The 22398-nt window shown below is 41.0% G+C and overlaps 1 protein-coding gene across 1 annotated transcript in view; it reads right to left on the bottom strand.

The window, feature by feature from the left end:
- Positions 1–22398, bottom strand: part of PHLPP1 (PH domain and leucine rich repeat protein phosphatase 1) — a 180248-nt gene that overhangs the window by 89267 nt on the left and 68583 nt on the right. Inside the window, exon 2 of the mRNA XM_036244263.1 lies at positions 4471–4667. Within this exon, the coding sequence (XP_036100156.1) occupies positions 4471–4667 (197 nt within the window). The remainder of the gene's footprint in view (positions 1–4470; positions 4668–22398) is intronic.

Here is a 22398-nt window from a genome sequence, read left to right as displayed (position 1 = left end):
AATTCAGAATATTTACAGAGTGGAACATTATATAGAAATAAAAACCACATATAGCCCTGGCCGGTTTGGCTCAGCGGTTAGAGTGTCGGCCTGCGGTCCCGAGAGACCCGGGTTTGGTTCCCGCTAAGGGCACGTACTTCGGTTGCAGTTTGTCCCCGACCCTGGTTGGTTGTGCGGTGGCAGCCACTCGATGTGTCCCTTTCACATCGATGTTTCTCTCTCTCTATCTCTTCCTCTCTCTCCCTCCCACTCTATCTGTACAAAAAATGGAAAAATGTCCTCGGGTGAGGATAAAAAACAAACAAAAAAAAAACCACATATAGCAAGCAACGTAGACTCTCATCATAAAACATAATACTGTGCGAAAAAAATTCACTCACAGAAGACCTCACATAGTACAAGGTCATTTTTATTCAGATCAAAAACAAGCACAACATAGTTACACAATAAAACTTATTTAAGCCCTGGTTGGTTTGGCTCAGCAGTTAGAGCATCGCCTATGGACAGAAGGGTCTCAGGTTTGATTCCCCGTTGAGGGCACATACCTGGGTTGCAGGTTCGACCTCTCACCCCCACTGCAGGAGACAACCTATCAATTTGTCTCTCTCACATCTATGCTTCTCTCTCTCTCTCTCTCTCTCTCTCTCTCACCTTCCATCTCTCCCTCCCTTCCACTCTATCTAAAACTCAATGGAAAAACACCCTCAGGTGAGAATTAACAAAGAAAACACTTATTTAAGAAAATGATGGATACTGTTCTAGAACAGTGGATACTGGTTGGAGGAGGCAATGGGACAGATGTAGAGAGAACACAAGTAGAAACACTGGTATTGATCCTGCTATTTTTCCTGAGTAGTAAGCTGAGTAGTATTATGTATCATAATTTAAATATTAAATAAAATATTGATTAAAATAGGGTATATAAAAATCTATGTTAAATTCCAAAGAATGAATGAAATATAACATAATTGTTCAATAAATAAAACCTTCTCGCCCTGGCCGGTTTGGCTCAGCGGTTAAAGCGTTGGCCCGCGAACCAGAGAGACCCAGGTTCGGTTCCCGCTAAGGGCACATACCCTGGTTGGAGTTTGTCCCCAGCCCCCGTTGGGGTTGTGTGGGTGGCAACCACTCGATGTGTCTCTCTCACGTCAATGTTTCTCTCTCTCTCTCTTTTTCCCTCTCTCCCTCCCGCTCTATCTGAAGATAAATGCAAAAATGTCCTTGGGTGAGGATTGATTAAATAAATAAATAAATAAAACCTCCTCTGTTACACAAATACTTTTTCAACAATTAAAAAAAATTTTTTAATCCTCACCCAAGGATATTTTTCCTTGATTTTTATTGTGGGAGGAAGGAAGGGAAGAGAGAGAAAGAGAAAAACCTGGACGTGGCTGCCTCATGCAAAGGCCGGGGATGGAACCTGAGGCTCTTTGGTCTGAGGGCCGACACTCTAGCTGCTGAGCCAAACCAGCCAGGGCCCAACAATTAAGTTTTAACACAGCTTTATTTAACTTCATATTTGGAATTCTACATTTGAAAATGTAAACAAATGATCACGCTCAAGTGGTATGCCAAATGTGATTATCATAGCAATCACATCTAGATTATGACCAATCTAACACCTCATTACAAGCTCTTTTTATAAATTTTAAAAATTGAAAAATCCTTCCATTTACTCTCAGTTTTCCCTGTAAGAACACAACAGAACAAAAAAAGAAATAGACAAACATTAATGAAAAATCAGATTGCAAAGAGTGAATTATTTTTCCTTCACTCGGTCAACGGGTTTTAAAAGACTTAATTTTTTTTAACATACTCAATTATTTTTAAAGGCATAGTGCAAAACAGGTTTTACAAGGTTTGTTTGTGAAAAAAGAAAGCTATTAACTTTCAATTCACTCAATGGCAGAAGTACATCCAATAAGAGGCCTGGGAAACAGGACAAGTCTCTAGCTCTGAATGAAAATGCTAATTATAATTGAATCTTCTGATCTTATCTGAACATTCCACTGCGTTTCTGCCCTGCTTCTGCATCTCGGAGCACAATGATCTTTATGACCATCTCCTTCATGTGTCAATAGTTTTTTCACCCTTCAAGTTCTACCAAAATGGCTACCCCCTCACCACAAAATCCCCAGTCCCCCCACAAAACACAGCATTCCTTCCACTAATCTCACACACTACTTCTTCACCTCTCCTAGAGCGCCCATTGCTATGCCCATTCTTCATCTCTGGGGAGTAAATTATAAGCTATTCAAAAGCAGGGTGGTGACTTACCCATCTTGGTATTTCTGGGACGCCAAGTCAAGTGGCTTCCCCACAGAGGATATTTAATAAATAAATATATTAAATTTGCCTTTGTAAATCCTTATCATCATACAGAAGAGACTGTTGTTGACCTAGCAGAGCATCAGACATTCAATATGCATTTTTAATGATGACTTATGGGAGGAATAGCATTGACTACATTTTCAGTAATCTATCCAAAGGACAAAATCCTCAGAAATAAAATATCACTACTTCTTCAATGTTCAGACAAAAGTTAAGAAGCAATGGTTTCAAAATGGATGACTGAAATAGATCTAAATATACCTTGGAGCCTAGTCAAAAAAAAAAAATTTTTTTTTAATGGTCAAATATTAGTCTTCTTAGCACTAGAATGTATAATAGCAAAGGGGGATAAAAACTGACAGAGGCTATTTGCTTGTAAGGGGAAACTATTTTAAAATTATGAATGAAGAATGAACATGCTACATAGCAGGGAACCACAAACCATTTACTACTGTACACACCCAGTCATATCTGCTTCACTTCTAATCCCTGGAACCAGCAGATCAAATTTGCCAACCCGAAAAATTTCACTTTAATTGAAGTTGGTTTCCTACTTTTCCTCTCTTTATATTCTCCACATCTTGCCTTCTTTCCCATGCCCATGCAAGGGGCAGAAATGGTAAAGAAAATATTTCTTTAATATGTCCCGGATTTCCAAACATCCATTTCTTCATCAAAATTGGCCTTGCCATTTATTTATTTATTTATCCTCACCCGAGGATATTTTTCCATTTTTTGTACAGATAGAGTGGGAGGGAGAGAGAGGAAGGGAGGGAGAGAGAGAGAAACATCGACGTGAAGGGACACATCGAGTGGCTGCCACCCGTACAACCGACCAGGGCGGGGACAAACTGCAACCGAAGTACGTGCCCTTAGCGGGAACCGAAACCGTTTTTTTGTTTGTTTGTTTGTTTTATCCTCACCCGAGGACATTTTTGCATTTTTTGTTCAGACAGAGCGGGAGGGAGAGAGAGGAAGAGAGAGAGAGAGAAACATCGATGTGAAGGGACACACTGAGTGGTTGCCACCCGCACGACCAACCAGGGCCGGGGACAAACTGCAACTGAGGTACGTGCCCTAAGTGGGAACCGAACCCGGGTCTCTCTGTACCTGGCCTTGCCATTTATTAACAGATTATCACATCATTTAAAAGTCAGGAAATACACAGAATTATGGTAATGACACCTTTACCAATGCTCAGAGTTTATATATAAATCTGGCAAAAAGTGAATGTAACATTTCCCCAAGCAATCTAGTTCTTTTTATTTTACAAATGACAGGAATGAAAGAGTTAACATATACCCCCAAAAGCAGCAGGTGTCAGAAGTACCTAACAGCTGTATCACAGGTTTTCTCCAAAATGAGTAACATTTCAGGTTAAAAAATTATGACTAGCTATAGCGAGAAACTAAAAAGGATAACCGCGCCAGTCACTAAACACGCGAGGTATGCCACAGTGGGAGCAAATATTCAAGCTAGCCCCGGCCAGTTTGGTTCAGCAGCTAGAGCGTCAGCCCGTGGACCAGGGAGTCCGGAGTTCGATTTCTACTAAGGGCATGTACTTTGGTTCCAGTTTGTCCCCAGCCCCAGTTGGGGTCGTGTGGGTGGCAACCAGTCAATGTGTCTCTCTCACATCGATGTTTCTTTCTCTCTCTCTCCCTTCCTCCCTCTCTCCCTCCAGCTCTATCTGAACATAAATGCAAAAATGTCCTCGGTTGAGGATTAAAAAAAAAAGATTCAAGCTAGAGTCTAACCTTCTGTAAGCATGCTTGAATGATCTCAAGGTCATGGACGTAAGGATCACTGTATTATACTACAAAACATATGCTCAAGATATCAAAAGATGTCTCCTCATAAGGAATGACTTACGTCCTGTCTAAACTGAAATTGCAGCTGCTCTATTTTCGGGCCTGTAGGTAAGATGCAGTACGACTGAAGCGAGGACCACACGGCCTCACGTGAGCCAGCGGCACTGTTCCCTTCCGCAGCTCCGCCAACAACAGTGCCCACCGGGAGTGCGACAGGGCCCGAGTGAGACCTCAGATGAGCGGAACCATCCACCGTCATTACAGAACCGGCTCCACGGAAGCTCCTTACAGACCTGGGACACCCGTTAGCATCTGTTTGTTTTAAACTTACTTTCCCACCAATCAGTGGCAGAACATGCATCTTCCCGGCCAAACTGTCCTTCACGGATGACACTATTAGGCAGGTGCCACACAGGATGACCTGGCGTCTGGTCCATCGGTTCACCGGCAACTGCATTTTGCCTTTCCGGACATTATACATTCCTGAGAGCTGAATCCGTTCAGAGCTACCGGTGCTGTGAGGTTTTCCTGGAACAAATACAAGCAAACATTTTAGTCTTAAAGAAATAAGCCAGGGAGGGGGGTGCCAATGGGGTAAAAAAGGTAAAATATCTGTAACAAAAAAATAAATAATTTATTAAAAAAAAAAAGAAAGAAAGAAATAAGCCTTTTCCCTCTCACTGGCATACCAGATAAAATACCTGGACCACAGTGAATAATTACAGGGACACAATCTAATTCGTTACAGGGAGAATCTGAAGCCTGAAGTAATACAGTTACGCAAAGAACTGATGCATCTCTCCACATACACACTTTAATATCAGGGGAAGAAGCGCTCTGTCCTTAGGAGCCTCGGGAAAGACCATTTTAACTCTTCTGTTGCAACCCAAGTTTATTTATCTCTATATCCATCACCATTTATTTTACATTTAAAACAGAGATGACTTCAGATTTTTATGAATGGCCAGAGTTAAAATATTACAGACTGAAGATAGGAAAAGAACATTCAAGATCTAGCATTAAATGAAACTAATCCATTTTAATGGACTTAACTGCTGATATTCTTTCTTCTGCAGATATTCAATGTATAAAGTGTGGGGCAAAAGGAGGTTTGCAGTTGTTTGTACGGAAAAGAATACAATAATAAATAATAATACAAGAATAAACTGTGTTTCTTGTACTCACAACTGTAAACCTACTTTTGCCCCACCCTGTATTTACTAGTAAGGAGACAATCGAAAAATAAAGGTAAATTTTAAAACAATGAACTTTCTAATAAGAAAGCATTGCTCTGTAACCATAAGCTATGTCTTCAAAGATGAATGTAACCGATCTAAGAAGGTGGTGCGATGGTGCCCGAGACTCACGGAGGGAGCACAGAGACAGTGAGCTGAGCATGATGTGAGGAGTCCTCGCTTCCCAGCTGAAAACGAACGCGGCGGACTAACCTGAGACTCGTCCTACCAACTGAATGGGAGCTACTGTGATTAGCATGCGGTGGAACTTCCAGACAATGAATCTGTAATGTCAAAGAGAACTGAAGCACACGCTCAGAAATAAACAGGGGATACGCGTCCACCCACAAGCCAGAAATAATCTATTTAGTTGGAGGTTTGCCTAGTTGCCAAGGGGTAGCAGAAGAAACAAAGTCAAGAGAAATTATAGTCTTGTGAATACTGAAATTAACATAAATACCAAGCATTTCTGGTCGATGTCTAATAGCTACTGGACGAGGAAACTGGAGAGCAACGGCACCAGAAACAGATCTCAAGGAGAGCCAGAGAGTGAGTCCTCCCCACACATACCTCTGGGCAGAAATGCCAGCAAATAACAAAACCAGCAGGTTTGAATTTCACTTCCTCTTTCTCCCAGTATACCAGAATGGCTCATGAAATGAATACTGCTCACTACGTAACTTTGCTGGGCCTGGGCCAGAGTGCAGTGGAACAGTGGTCCACCCGCTGGAACCTGGCACCCAGCAACCACCACCCAGCTAGTGCTCTAGTGGACCTGAGAGTGCCACTGAGTGGTCTGTCCATCAAATGCTCCCACAAAGTGGTAGGAAGCCCAGGAGACTTCAAAGTAGCTGAGACTTGCCAAAGGCTGCCAATGACGGATCAGACCACAGTCATTCACTTGTCCCGCTTACACCAGAGAGGAAGATGCCCAGGCGCTTAGTCTATGAACTCCTTTCTACCTGACAGATGCTATCCCTGTGGAGAAGTGGGACAGTGAGACTCAGAGGGAAAATGAAAGGTAAGTGCAAGACTAAAAACAACAGACAGTGGGCAGTTGGATTTCCAAAATCCAATTTCCACGACTAACATTCTCTAACAAGGGATCTGATCTAAATAGGTACACACACGTATGCAAAAAAACAGAAATTTTATTCAACCACATCATAAAGAACCTTCAAGGAGACGCGTTTGTTAAACCGTCACATTTATTAACTGGTCACATTGTGAGTAATGAGGAAGTGAAACAAAAGACCACAGAAATGTATAAGGAATAGCCCCTTTCAATTCTCCAACTCCACAAAAATCCTAGAGAAAGGCCCCGAGAAAACCCCCCGACAGAGTAGACTCAGGCTGGACGGGATCTATAACAAAAAAGTAGGGAGACACCAACAGAGACAGGCTTTTTATTCCCCAGTTAGCAAAATTCCCAAGGGGCCTGAATAGTCCTGGAGCCTGACGGTGAGATCAGTCTGTCCTTGGAAAGCCCTGAACATCCCTGTCTGAATCAAATCACTCTTGTTTTGCTTGGCCTAAATTTCAATAGCCTTGTTGTCTGCTGCCTCCACGGATGTTTCAGATAGACACACTCTCAGAACTCGGAGGGCTCGGTGTGTACCAACTGGGCTCTGAAGAACATCGAGGTGAACGAACCATCTATGCCCGGCAATCACCCAGGTGTGCCCTCCTTTGTGCCCGACTTCCTTAACAGGGGTGGGGACCTTTCTTCTGCCAAGGGCCACTTGGAAATGTATAACATCATTTTCGGGCCATACACAAGTATCAACTTAAAAATCAGTCTGCTCTATTCGGTCAAACATTGAATGACCTCACCCCTACTGTGAGGGCTGGAAATGCTTCTCTGTGGTGAGGCTGTGATGGTAGACATTGCCCACCCTGTTCTATGACAAGGAATCACTTAAGCTCTCCATTCTCAAACTTCTCAATTCAGAGGAATTCCAACGGTCCTGTGCTCTCACAAATACTGACACCACCAAAGTGACCAAGGCCTGCCAGTGTGAAGTTGGATCAGCTGTAACTTTTAGTTTTGGAATGTTACTCCAATTCCCTACAGGTTTAAGGTACTTCTTACATGATCCAGGAGGAAAGACAGATAACACAGGCAAGTATCTCTTCAAACAGATATGGAGACCCAAGCACAAAGGTAATTTCAAACATAGACTTTCTCTTTCTTACTCAGTTGGCACATGGTAATTTGATAAGACTGGACATATATACACCCATAAAACCACTGCTGGAAATGAGCTGGCTGATCATTGCCAACAGTTTCCTTGTGCCGACTGCGACCACTTCCAACCTCTCCACCCCCCACCGAGAGCTTCCCAGGCTCAGGCAAACACCGATCTGCTTTCTGCCACTTTTTGTCCAGATTGTTCAGCGTGTTAGGAGTTCCCTCTTTTTTCATACACTGAGGAGTACTCCAGTGTATGAATATACCAGTTTGTTTAACTATACAGCTGCTGATGGACATGTGGAGTGTTGGTGTGTGTGTGTGTGTGTGTGTGTGTGTGTGTGCACGCGCACGCCTATTTAGACTGAGAATACTGGTGTACATGTTCTTGTGTGAACATTGCTTTTACTTCTCTTGGGTAAACACGTAGGACAGGAATGGCTGGGTTGTACCATTTTTACACCCCCATCACCGGGGCAGAAGAGTTCCAGTTCTTCTAACTCCTCGTCAACATCTTTAGCTGTTCTGGAGCACCTATGGTGGTATCTCGTTATAGATTGAATGTGCCTTCCCTGAATCACTAATGATGCTGGATCATCTTCCCAAAGCTAATCTGCAATCTGCATACCTTCTTTTGTCCAGTTTTAATTGGATTGAGTTCCTTGGGTATTCTGGGTACAAGTCCTTTGTCAGATACATGACTTGCAAATACTTCCCCCCAGTCTGGCTTGCTTTTTCATTTTCTTGACAGTACTTTGGAAAAGCCAAATTTCAATTTTATTGAAGTCTACTGATTTGATTTGCCTTTTATACTTAATGCCTTTTGTGTTGTGTTTAAGAACTCTTTAACAAACTCAAGGTCACTAAAACTTTCTCCTGTGTTTTCTTCTAGAAATTTTATCGTTTTAATTCTTACATTTAGGTCTATAATTAATTCTAAGTTAATGTTTATACATAGCAAGAAATAAATATAGGATCAGGGCTGGGTTTGTTTTGGTTTGGGTTTTTTGTTTGTCTTTCTGACAAGAGGCTGTCTAGACTGTTCCAGAACCATTTACTGAAGTGCTTTGGCACCTGTTATCAACACTCTACTGACCATAGTTGGGTGGGTCAATTTCTCAATTTTCTTGATGATTTGTGTTCCACTCATCTATATGTCTATCTTCACCTAACATCACACTATCTTGATTATAGAATCTTCAAAATTCGTCTTAAAATCAGGTGGCATGAGTCCTCCTCTGGAAAGAATGACTGTTTTACTTCTTCCATTGCAATCTGTGTGCCTTTCCATTTTCTTGCTTCACTGTACCAGCTAGAACCTTCCACAGACGATTGAACAAAAGTAATGAAAGCAGACATCCTTCTCTGTTTCCTGATCTTAGTGGGGTAGCATTCAGTTTTTCACCACTAAAAACCCTACTACCTGTATGTTCTCCATAGGTGCCTTTTATCAAGCTGAAGAAGTCCCTTTCTATTCCTAACTTGATGAACTGTTTTCTTTCTTGATTAGAAGGGGACATTGAAATTACTGAAATGCAGTTTCTGCCATCGATTGCAGTGGTCATGGTCAATTCAGTAGCTTCTTATATGTTGAACTAGTCTTGTATTCCCAGGGTAAGTTGCACTTAGTCATGACATTATCATTTTTACATATGTTGGATTCAATTTGCTAAAACTTTAACAAATTATCACATTTATGTTCATGAGAGATTTCAAATTATACTTTTCTTTCTTCATGTCTTTTTCTGACTTTGGTGTCTAAGTTGAAGTATTCTTTCCTCTTTACTTTTCTGAAAGAGTTTGGATAAAATAAATACTATTTCTTCCTTAAATGTTTGCTAGATATATCAGTAAAGCCATCTGGACCCGGAGCCTTTTTATTTTCTGTGTGTGTGTGTGTGTGTGTGTGTGTGTGTGTGTGAGAGAGAGAGAGAGAGAGAGAGAGAGAGAGAATATTTTAAACTATACTTTCAATTTCTTTACTAGAGTTAGAGCTATTCCATTATCTATTTCTTCTTGAGTAAGCTTTGGAAGTTTGATTTTCAAGAAGTTTGTCTAAAAAAAAAAAGAAGTTTGTCTATTTTATTTCAGATGTCATATAGCTGGCATATTATTATCCTTTTAATATCTATAGAATCTATAGTGATGTCACCTCTATCATTCCTGATATGGGTAACTTGATTCTTCAATCTTTTCTTGGTCAGTCTCGTTAGAGGATTACCAATTTTATTAAGCTTCTCAAAGAACCAGCCTTTGGTTTCATTCTCTACTGTTTTCCTGTTCATGGTTTCATTTATTCCTGTTCCTATCCTTACTACTTCTTTCACTAATTTTGGGATTAATTTATGCTTATTTTTTCTAGTTTCTTAAGGTGTAAACTAAGGTCACCAATTTGAGGCCTTTCTTTTTTGCTACGATACGCATTTAAGCAGTATATAAACTTCCTTCTAAGCACCACTTTACCTGCATTCCACAAATTCTGGCATTCTGTGGTTTTAGGTTCACTAACCTTTCATTTTGCAGTGTGTAATCTATTGCTAATTCCATCCAGTGTACTTTTCATCTCTAGAAATTCAACTGGGGTATAGGTGTGTGACCCACATACACTTATGTACACACACACACAAGAAAACATAATTATAATAGTGGTTTAAATGTCCTTCTCAACTAATTCTATCACCGGTGTCATTTCTGTGTCATTTTCGTTGAGTTCCTCCTCGTCTTAGGTACTATTTTCCTGCTTATTTGCATACCCAGTAATTTTTGTCGGATGCCAGTCATTGCGACTTTTATCTTGTTGAGTGCTGGCTATTTTTATGTTTCTATAAATATTATGGAGTTTTGTTGTGGGACACAGTCAAGCTAGCTGGAAATAGTTCAGCTCTTATGAGGTTTGCTTTCTAACACTGGTCATGTAAAACCAGGGTGGCCTTAAGCCTAGAGCTAACAGTCCCCTGCTGAGACCTCCGCCACCTGTACAGGATAAGATTTCCTACTGTGGCTGGTAAGAACAGGAACGATCCCGGGCCCTGAGCTTCACGGTTGGTGTCCTCTGCTCCTTTTCTGTGCTGTCACTGCCCCCAGCCTCGGGCAGTTTCTCACACACGCGCACTGATGACAACCCAGCTGAAGCTCACGGACAACCCCTGCCCATCTCCAGGACACTGTCTCTCTGAGCAGCTCTTTCCTCCCCAGCACCCAGCTCTGTAAATTCAAGCTGCTTGGGCTCCCTGGACTCCCAGGCTGTCTGGGTCCCTGCTCTCTGCCACTGAGGTCCTGAACTCTCTCCCACCTGTTGGCTGGTGTTGCCTGATGCCCTGTGTCTAAAAGCGGTTTCACGTTTGGTCTGATTTTTAGTAGTTTCGGGTGAGACTCATATGCAGTCCCTGCTACTCTACTTCAGCTGGAACAAGGTGCCATTATTTTTCATTCAACTCCGTTTCTCATACCTACTATTCACTTATTATTTTCTTTCAAAGTGGTGAACAGCAATATACTACCACAACGAGAACTTCAGAGAAGCCCTGCAGGACCGCTGGGCTGGAGAGCTCGGCCGTTGCCCAGAACTGGCTCCAAACTACAGTATTAGCACAGTTCTCCTCTTTCCGTTCATCGACTCGGGCGGGCATATAAGCCACTTCCCGTGTGCTGCCTTACTTTACATCCAATCCTGAAACAGCAGGTCTAAAGTTAGCTCTCTCTCCTTTTTCAAAGTAAAGACAGAACTCTGTGGAAAATCTGGGTTCTGCTCATTTCTTTTCTTGTTCCTTCTCTTTTCCTCTCCTATGGCTTAAAGTCTACACAGAACGATCATTCCATAAGAGGGGAGAATTTCAATTTTGGGGGGAGAAAAGGAATATAGTAAAAAAAAAGAATAAATCACTCCCTTTGGATATCACTAACTTAGAATTTTGACCCGAAGCTTTTGAAATTGAAGTCTACTTCTGTCTTATGTGTCAGGAGGAACTTTTACTACATAAATTAACAAGCATGATTTTGAAGAGAAGTGTTTGTTTACATAAGGGAAACTGCAGTCTGTTCTGCTACTATATGTGTTTCATTAATGCCCATCAGCTCATATAGGATGTACAGAGAGGACGATGTCAGTATCATATGCATACTGTGTGGGTTCACAAGGACGAATCTAGGCAAGTGGGGGCAGAGTAATGGGAGTAGAATGGTAACTTTCAAAAACAAAGGAAGCCTGGCTGGTGTGGCCCAGTTGCTTGAGCATCGTCCTATGCACCAAGAGGTTAGCAGTGTGATTCCCGGTCAGGGCACATGCTCCGGGTTTCAGGCTCAGTAGGGGGCGTACAGGAGGCAGCCTGGCCATGTTTCTCTCCGTGGTGTTTCTACTTTCCTCTCCCTTCCTCTCTCTCTAAAAAAAAAAAAATCAATAAAAATATATTTTTATAAAAAACAACAACAAAGAAAAAAGCTCACAGTAAATGCACTGTCTCAATGCCTTTAAGCCAGCATTCCACTCTTTTATTGGGCATTTTTAATACTCTGCAAAGCAACTCAACTTCCAGCCAACACTGCCTGCCTAGGCTGTCCACGTTCTCTCCTGAGGTTCTCATTATTATTTTTGTTAATACTCTGGTTATAAAGTTGCATGGAGTTAGAGTCCTGCCTTTCTCCAACTCCATTTTCTCATAAACCCTCTTCAGAATTTTCAGCAACATATAGATAGATATAGATATAGATATAGATATAGATATAGATATAGATATAGATATAGATATAGATATAGATATAGATATAGATATAGATATAGATAAGAAACACCTGTTTTACCGAGAAGACCATTGGAAAAACATAGAAATAAGTACGAATTTGGTCGTTGCCAATTATGTCTTTGCTAAATTCATCCTAGTGTCTATCACGGCAGTAGTTTAAAAATAGGTCCACAAATTCCTTTAATTCTTCCCTTCAAAAGGTGGAGCCAATGCCACTCCCCTTGCACGTGGACTGTACGCAGTGACTTGCTTCTACAAAAAGGCTGTGGCAGCTGGAAGGCTGCTGGGACTTCTCAAAGCAGGTGGGAAGGGCACACTGCTTCCTCCTTGCTCTCTCTAGGATCACACCCTCTGGGGAAGTCAGCTGCCATGTGACCAGATGTCCCGGGAAACTCTGAAAAGGCCAACAAGGTGAGGAACTGACTCTCTCTGCAAACGGCCAGCAAGGAACTGAGTGCTCTTTTCAGCAGCCACGTGAGAGGCCATATAGGATGCAGATCCTCCCGCCCTTGCCAGACCCAGAGAAGGTGCCCTAGGACTTCATGAAGTCTCCAGCCAGAACTGCCCGGCTAGGCCACTCCTGAGTTCCTGACGTACACACACTATGAATTCTGCGTGGTGTTTTAAGGCACTGAGTTTTGGTGCCATAACTAATACAACTTTACTCTGTAGATTTCACTTAGTTCTACATATCTGAACATAGTAAAACGCTAATAACCTACATTTCCCTAAAATAATCTATAGAGGTATTTACAGGGCTTTGTATAAACGAGCGAAGGTCTACTGTAATCAGAAATAGTCAAAAACAAGAATAAGAACAGCACATTAAGCAAGCACAATTTCTAAAAACTTAAGAGAATGAAAATATTCATCATGTTATGCCACCAAAAACTAAGAAAGCTTGATCACCACATAGACGTTAATGAAAGAACTGACCACATCCCTGGAGCTGGAAACTGTCAGGAATGAGAGAAAATACTCAAATCTCACCTCACCTCCTCCACCTTTAGAGCTTAGGCTGATAAAACTCTAAAGCATGTTTCTTATTGCATATAAATCCTTAAATCCTTCTTGACGACCTCCAGTGACAGACTGAATTAAATCACTTGCCCAGGGTCATTTCAAGAGCTGGCAGGAGGATTTAAACGACCCCATAACAAGGTCCACAGACCTGAGCGCTGAACTGGCACCTGGGAATCTCGTCTCAGAGCTGCAAGGCTGACCGAGCTCAGCAAGGCATGCTGGCAGGAGCTTGAGACAGATTGCAGGCTAGTTGCTTTTAGCTAATGGAAATGACAGCCAGCTGCTAAATAGATTTGGGGAGGGGTAACGGATGCATCAGGTCAAAAAATATATAGTCAACTGCCCAATAAATCTTGCTCTTATTGACAGCTACTCAATTTGATTAGGTTTATTTATATCTCCCAAATTACTGTAGACTCTTATTCCTGAGAAACGTCATGCCCTGAACCTTTCTCTAATCTCTAAATTCTTGAATACATACCACTAGAGCTTATAATTTCCCTTACAATAGTCATTAAAACAGTAGCTGGAAAATGTGAGCTACCCCTTCATGCTCTTACAGATTCTGTAAACACAGGGCCAAAGTAATTTAAAAGGGGGGGGGGGGGAATCAACCAAAGCAATATACTATTGCTAAAACTTTCAGTAATAAAAGTATTTGTCAATAGAACTAATACAAACTACAGTAAAATTAGCCATGAACTTAACAAATCTGAAAAAATTACAGTAATAAAGATGACTACAATGGTATATTAACTACCATTGTGTGTTAATATACAGCAAACCATAGTAAATTAAAATGCTTAAAGGAAATTCTGAATGAAGACAAATTACAGTAGAGACCTCAAACTTTAGCATGCGCCAGAATCACCTAGAAGGCTTGCTGAAGACAGATTGCAGGTCCCACCCCCCAGAGTTTCTGGTTCGGTAATTCTGGGTGGGGGCCTGAGATTTTGCTGATGCTGCAGGTCTGAGGACCACAGTTTGAGACCCACTGAGTTACAGTATTAGGTTAACAAAGTCTTTTTGACCTGAGGGACTATCAGCATTTGGCCGATTAACCTGACCAAAGAAGCAAGTGAATCAAGTTGGGGAGAAGATGAGAGGCATCTGGGGAGGAACTGAAAGCAAGCAGGTGCCATCCATTTTCCCCGCTTTTCTCCCTCATCCCCTGACCTCATAAGGAACCTAGATTCATGTCTCAGGCACCTGTTTTTTTTAAAATGCTTTTACTGTTGTTGTTTTTTTAGAGAGAGGAAGGGACAGGGAGGAACAACCATGGCTGCCTTCCTGCACATACCCCACCCCACCACCCCACCACCCCACCACCAGGGTTGAGCCCAAGACCTGGGTATGTGCTCTGATTGGGAATTGAACCGGCGACCTTTCGGTGCATGGGATGATGCTCAGCCAACTGAGCCACACCAACCAGGGTTCTCAGGCATCATTAAATTCCCCCCCTATTCCATTATCAAAATAAATTCTTAGTTGTTTGAATATCTGATGCTCATGTCTCTTCCTGGGATGTGTATTTAGAGAAGGTATTTTCTAATGTAGGTACCATTATAATTTTGCATTTGTGGACACCATAACCCTTCCCTGCATTATGAGCTCCTTCAGCTCAGTGCCAAGAGCAATATACAGTTAGCTGGTGTGGCCTCCCCTTCTTAATTTCATATTTGGCAAAGAAAACACATTTGAAACATTTCATCAAGTCAACCATCACTTGTCAGTTCACTGTCTTCACCATCTGTTACATCCCAGAAATGATCGTCTCCTTTCTCCTGTGCATAACTTCAGACCATACTCGAAGAGCCTTTTCAACATTCTCTTGAGTTTTCTTTCTCATCTGATGAGCACTTTTTCCCTTGGCTAGGAAAAAAAATCACTGAAATAGTTTCACTAACTCTTTGTTGTCATGTCTGTTACAATGGATGGTAAACTTCTTCAGGTCCATAGGTTTGTTAAACTTCTGCTAGATTCAACATTCTTGTTTTTGAAAAGTGTTCAATATTCTTTATTTGATATATACATAAACCACACTAAAATGCCTTCCACTAAGTAAAAGTTTAGACACAGGAACTCTAATTAAACTGGCAGAGTTAGGACCAAAGAGAGAAAGTGGACAAGGCCAGCTTATCTCCAGTCCCACAGGCTGATGCGCATAGCCTGGGACACGTGAGTCCTGCTGGCTAAGAGGCAGCGAAGGGATTTCCTCCGTATCGAAACATATTAATGCAACCAGTTCCATAAATCTAAACATGAAACCAGTCTCCCACAGGTTTTGAGAAGGCACTCACCACCTCTGAGAAACGCTGAACAATACGAGTCAACAGAAATCAAGCAACAGAGATGTATTTCCTCCCAGTTCTGGTGTCCAGAGTCTGAACTCAGGGTGTCAGGAGCTGCTTCCTCCTGGAGGCCCTGAGGAGAGGCAAGCTGCCCCATGCCTCCCCCCTAGCTCTTGGGGGTCGCAGGCATCCTTGATACACCCTGACTTGTGGCAGCATGATCAGAAGCTTGGCCTCTGTCTGCACATCACCTTCTTCCCTGTGTGTATCTTTTTGTATCTTATAAGGACCTCAACCTAACTAATTACCTCTGCAAAGACCCTAAGATCACATTCTGAGGTTCTAGATGGACACGAATTTCAGGATGACACCTACCATACTATTCATCTTTGACCGAAACAAGTCTAATTTTCTTTAGTCTTACAGTGTTTTTTTATATTTGATAATTAAATATTTGCAGTACGACCTTTCTTCGGCATTGTCACAATGTATTTTCAATACAATGCAGTGAGTATATTAAGTTTACAATGAAACTTACTGAATCATAAAGTAACATCACGACAAGACCAAGCAATTCCTGCTCGCAGAGTTCTAAAAAGATCTCTAGGTATAATCTGACATTTGGACTTTTCAGTGTTAAAAGGCCATGCCCTAACAGACAAAAGTACCGTGTCTCTAAGCACTGTATCTAGAAATCCAAACTACTAAAGAGAAATCATTCCGTGATTTTTGTCGGGAGGAGGATGAGGACTTGGCTCAAGTCCCATAATTGGTACGTAAGTAGACGAACCCAGTGTTAGCACTTCACTTCTAAGTTAAACAAACCTCAGTGTTTACTTAATTGTCTTCAAGAGAAGCTCTTAACACTCAAAGAGGACTGAAAAACCATGAAGATTAACCCTGTAGACTATTAGTCTTACGTATCTTTCTCAGCAATTTTACATATTTTTGCTACCTACTCACAACTCCAAGTGAAGCTAGCCAGCATCCATCAGTTACAATAAACCGCTGGGAGAAGGACTAAAATGCCAACACATGTACACACAAGTTGTACATTAGTTGTGAAATACTAAACAGAACATACTTATTTACAATACACATTCATTATTAACCTTTCTGTCTTTCGTTAGTTCAAGAGCAACTAACCGTTCACCTTTGTATTCTCCGAGGACCTAGACCAATGACAAACACACAGCAGGCATTCCATAAAGTCAACTGAAATAACTAGAGATAACAAAATATAAACGACTTGTAGCGATGAGAAAAGTTCACTTTATTTATGGTATTTTCTAATAATAAGCTGGATATTTTAAAACCGTCCTCAATTACCTAAGATATAAAGGCAATATAAGCTGAAAAAGAACCGTTTAGCTAACAGACTTTCAGAAAGAAGTGTAGATGTACAACCAATCCAGTCTATTACATAACTTGTCCATCATACACACCAAATATGAAATTTAAAACTTTTTGAAGTTTTAGGAGCACAGGAAAACTAGTTATGAATATAAAATTATATACTACAGTGATCAAAGACAAGCATAAACTTTCTAAGAGACTACAAATAAGGCAAAATCCATCCATTTCTTCTGATGAATACCAAACACCCTTTCATTCTCCACATTTATCACTATTAACAACTCCTTTAGTAGCATTATTAACTTTTTAGTCATATGACTGTTCGTTTGCTTTTTACTCCAGGTTTAGAAGAATAAGTGTTTTTCGTTCACTCAGCTCTGTTTACCAGTCTCTGTTTCCCTGCATCTGGGCTTGCAGGTTCAGCTGAGGAGGAAACTCCTCCAGTCCTGTAACACATCTAACTAGCTAAGGGAGGACAAAATGTGGCTCACTCTGAAAGTGACCGCGTGCTGGAGCCCTGCACTCGGGACTCTCCCCTGAATACACCACTGAATCCATTCTTTCTCAGTGCTCACTTCAGAATAACCCACAGACACAAATGTCTTCGTTCTATTGCAGTTTATAAACCAGGTGGGTACAAGGGCACCTTCTTGTTTATGCTTCAGAAACCATAAGCCTTAGAACAAATGCTCAATACATACAACTGAAATTGACTTTAAATTTTAACCTCATCCCTTAGTTTTATGTCCTCAAGTTTTAGAGTCAATAGTATAATCGATGGGAAATGCAATTTCCTAGACAAACTAAGATTGATTATGATTAATAAGGATTCCCCTCAACCATCACTATCTCTTACATTTTGCCAACTACTATATTATAAAGATGTGAGTTTCCCTTTTCATATAATAACAAGGAAAATAATGTTGTGTTTGCATACTATAATAATTCCTAAAGAGTATTAAGTTGAAGAAAGAAAACCTGATTAATATATTCATCTTACACCAAAAAGGATTTTAAACCAAAAGGTAGCAACTTTTGGGTAAATAACATGCTGATTTAAACTAATTCCCAAAGAACTGAGTGTTCACTTCAAGGTTTTTATTTCTTGGAGTTTCTTCAAAGAGCTTCTATCTTTATCTTATTTCCTTCAGACAACACTTCAGCGTACATAATCCCAAACAAATTTATAGGGAAAATAAAGCTATATTTAAGAGCTTTAGAGTTAAAGAATATAATCTCATACTAAGATCTGAGGGCAAAGCTCTGTTTAGATAAATAGGAAATTATAAATTTCATAACAGATGTTAAGCTAATCCTCACAGATATCATTTCAACATTGCAGAGACACTTAGTCCAACTACAAAGAGTAGTGCACACACAATAAACTGCAAAATTCTTATATTTTTATTATCCTACATAACGTTTGCTTTGAAAATATTAAAATCTTATGACCAATACAGATGTCCTCCCCCACCCCCAAAGAATCAACTAACCAAATTAAAGGCTATTCTGAAAGTATAATATACTTGCTTACCAGCCCCACCGCTAAAACCATTTTTACACCTTATGCCTAAAAATGGGGAAAGCAGGAAAAAAGCATAAATAATAAATACTAGAAAGAAAGAACACAGAAGCAACAACTTTCTTTCTGAATCTATCAAAAAATCCTTCTTGGAATCACCATGAGAAGTCAGTCTAGGAGGAGGAAATAGAAAGGAGTCAGGTCATAGAAAGCACTGGTTTTCCTGACAGACTCATGGAGATTTTATCTATCAATTCCCTGTTCTTCTGTGTGCACACAGACAGAGCCCATGATGACTTCAAGGCAGAGGAGATTTCTTCTGTGTAACCAGAAGACATGACTGCTGAGAATAAAGACATGAAAAACTCCTGAGCTTAAGTTTTCTCCATAGACAGATGAAGAGAATGGGTAGGCAGAAAAACCAGTTGGTTTGCAACTTAGGATACTATAAAGTAGCAGGAATAAACAGCCATTATTTCTATTAAGAAAGACTTTAAAGGCATTTAAAACATTTGCAGAAGAGACTGAATTAGATAAAACATTTTGAAATATTTTATTTCCTATCATTTGAAACTTAAAAAAAAAGCAATTCTGGTTATCCATATAAATGGAGGGAAAGAAAAGAATCTTAACCTCTACCTCACACCATAAGCAGACATTAATACTGGAGAATATCTCTATGATCTTACACAGGCAAAGATTTCTTAAACAGAACACCAAAGGAGTCATCATAAGGAAAAGGTGGACATATCAGAATACATTAAAACTCAGAATGTCTGTCATCAAAAGACACCATATTAAGATAGTGAAAAAAGCAAGATACAGAATGAAAAAAGGTAACTGTAACATATCTAACTAGCTAAGGGCTCATATTCAGAATATATAAGAAAAACTTTTATAAATAAAAAAAATGTTTTAAAGACAACTAAGTAAAAAAAAAAAAAAAAGATACACCCCCTCCACCTTTCTTGCTCACACACACATATATCTACAGAGCTAATAAACATATGAAAAATGCTCAACCTTAGCTATTGGGAAATGCAAACTAAAATCACAACGAGATCACACTACACACCAGCTAGAATGGCCAAACGTAAGACCAGTATCAAGTGTTGGCGAGGATGTAGAACCACACAAAGTCTTACATTGCTGGAGAAATATAAACCAGCACCACCTCTATGAAACTGTTGGTACTGAAGTTAAAACATGGATACACTAGGACTCACCCATTCCAGGCCTAGAAATTCACCCAAAAAAATACACACTAAACGATGCACAAAAATGTTCATGACAGCATTAATTGTAATAATAGAAAAAAATGGACACAACACAACTGGATTTAGAAAACTAATGATGAGCAGACAAATGTTTCAAGTAAAAATCCTAGTAAGTGAAGTGCTAACAACAATACGAATCCTTCGTCTATCCAGAGAGCGTACTCTTCCGGAACGAAACATTTTGACATTTTAAAGTCTGACTTCATTTAAGAGAGAATTTTAAGACATAAAATAAACAAAAACACAAATATAAGCCATTAGGCACAGGCAGTATGCATCCTCCATCCTCCAGCCTACTCTGCAAATTCACCTGCCACTCACCATACAGCCAGCTCTCCTGGGCTTCTCCACACTTACACCCTTTCCGCACCGGCCCTGCCTTCAACCCCACTCCCCCTGTGGAACGGCTTCTCAGAACTCCTACTGCAATCCAATGTTTCATTTGGATTCTACAAGACTGGACTCCCCGGCCCAAAAGGCATAATTAGCAGGTGTCCACTTAGTTCATACTCCTTAGACAACTTCAGAAGTTCTCACTGGTCTAAGTTCCCCTACAGAGGGCATCACCTCCAACATTCATTTAGACACACCTGCGCAATGGCAGAGCCAAAAGATGGATGAAAGCATCCACGTGTGCTTTTTGTAAAGTTAAAGAATGAGGCCAGATTACTTCCAATGAAGCCGGAATTTCAGTACTAATGTTATCTAAGATATTGAGCCCTAACTAGATTAGAAACAGCTCCTTGAATTCAGTTGCATTTGGTAGTCCGCGTCTTGCTCCTCCCTCCACCTATTCGTTAGCTGTTGCACGAACAGAGCCACAGGCGCTGTGACTGCTACACTAAGAACAGTTCCAGTCATCTAAATCAGTAAAGTCCTGTTCTATGTGGGAACAGGTTAGCTCCCACTTGCTCAGCCTCCACTCCTCTCGCCTTCCATGTAACTTAATCTGCTCCCCTCCCCACACTGCCCCCTCCAATGAGACTCGGGGTCTGTTCTCATTTCTCAGCTATTCCCCTGCTGCTGAGATTCAGCTTCTCGGCCCAGCAGACCCACCAGTGTCAGCCTCTCCCGGGAACGCAGTCTGCCCCTGCCAACCGGGGTGAGTGTGTCCTTCTTTTCTTTGGGCCTCTCTTCCCATCAACAACTGGAGGAAGGGGCAGCTCACATCCGGCCCTGCTGGATCCCCAGCCCTTCCTTGCCTCTGGATGCCAGCACCCACTCTGGCAAGGAAGGGGAAAAGGAAGGGGAAAAGAAAAGAAGGAGAGAGAGGGAATATAAATACAAAGGGCACAAACACACAGCAAAACAACACAAAGAAACAGTGTTCCTGGAGACTAGGAACGGCAGCATCTGTGTGCATGAGTGTGAGTGTGATACGAAAGGGAAACAGAAAAGGTGGAACATGGGAAAATCCAAGAGATAGGTGAGAAAATGTGTCAAGATGCTGAAAGAAGGGAACTGTCTAAGGCTTCTAAGAAAGAATGAGAAGTAGAGACATAAAAATGAATGGGACGTACCCACAGCTTCGCAGCGGGGTCAGACTGTCCGAACCCCAGCCCTGTCCTTAGGGACTGTGCCACTCTGGGCAGGCTCCTTCGCACCTCTCTACCGACAGGATTCTTTTCGCTCTGTCAACGCTGTATTCACGGCACCCGAACAATGGCTGGCACACAGATTGTTGCGAGAATGCAACGAGACACATGTAAAGCATGGAGAACAATGCCAGGCATCGCGGGACGCGTTCACTAGAGCGAGCTTTTTATTAGCAAGCTGTAATAACTGAAGACATTTGAGCACACCCACAGAGAAGCGCTCCCCCCAGCCGTCAAAAAATTAGCAATGACATCATTGTTAAATAACTTATTTTACAAGGTATAGTGCTGTCAATTTTAAAAATCAAGACATAAACTGACATAAATACTTTGAAACTTACTAAGCTGCTAGGCGTAGTAAATATGATCACCACTGACGCACACAGTGGAACTTCATTTTACTAACTGTTGTAGAAAAGTGGGAGCTACCACATAATCCCTGAGGCTCACTCAGCAGTTTTACCACAGACAGCACAAGTCAGCTGAGTGCAGGGACCTGGGATCCCGTTTTTAAAATAAACATTGGCGCACTTACCCAAGTAGCTGATCCCAAGTGCTAAATTATCCAAGTACTTTATAATTACCTTTTGACACATTTGTCTCACTTGTCCAAATGAGTAATTTTGGTAGTGAAGCTATATGTTATACAAAAACAGTTTTTGTTCGATGCATCTCTTTGGCTCCAAACCAAACCTACCAAATCAAACATGTCACACCGGCAAACCTACAGTTAAGATTAATTGCTCTGGATAATTATATTAGAAATTAGCTTTACTGCAACTCTCTTTAATTCAGCTTACTGTGCAAAATACCAAGAAGGGAAATATTCGGTTAAGTGAAAATAGACACACACACAAAAAGACTTCATAAAATGAATTCCAGCTGAATTTCTCTGTTGGTACACTTACGACCACCAGTGACCAGAGAGCCTTACGCCTAAGGATTGATGTTACCAGTGTTTACAAAGACTCACTACTAAGTCAGGCAAAGAATGCAGCTAGAGAAGGCAGCTCAGTACCCAATACCTTCA

This window comes from Molossus molossus, unplaced genomic scaffold (assembly GCF_014108415.1).
Source record: "Molossus molossus isolate mMolMol1 unplaced genomic scaffold, mMolMol1.p scaffold_m16_p_6, whole genome shotgun sequence".
NCBI lineage: Eukaryota > Metazoa > Chordata > Mammalia > Chiroptera > Molossidae > Molossus > Molossus molossus.
The sequence above is the reverse complement of the archived record's forward strand: the minus strand, read 5'-3'. Positions and strand labels throughout refer to the sequence as shown.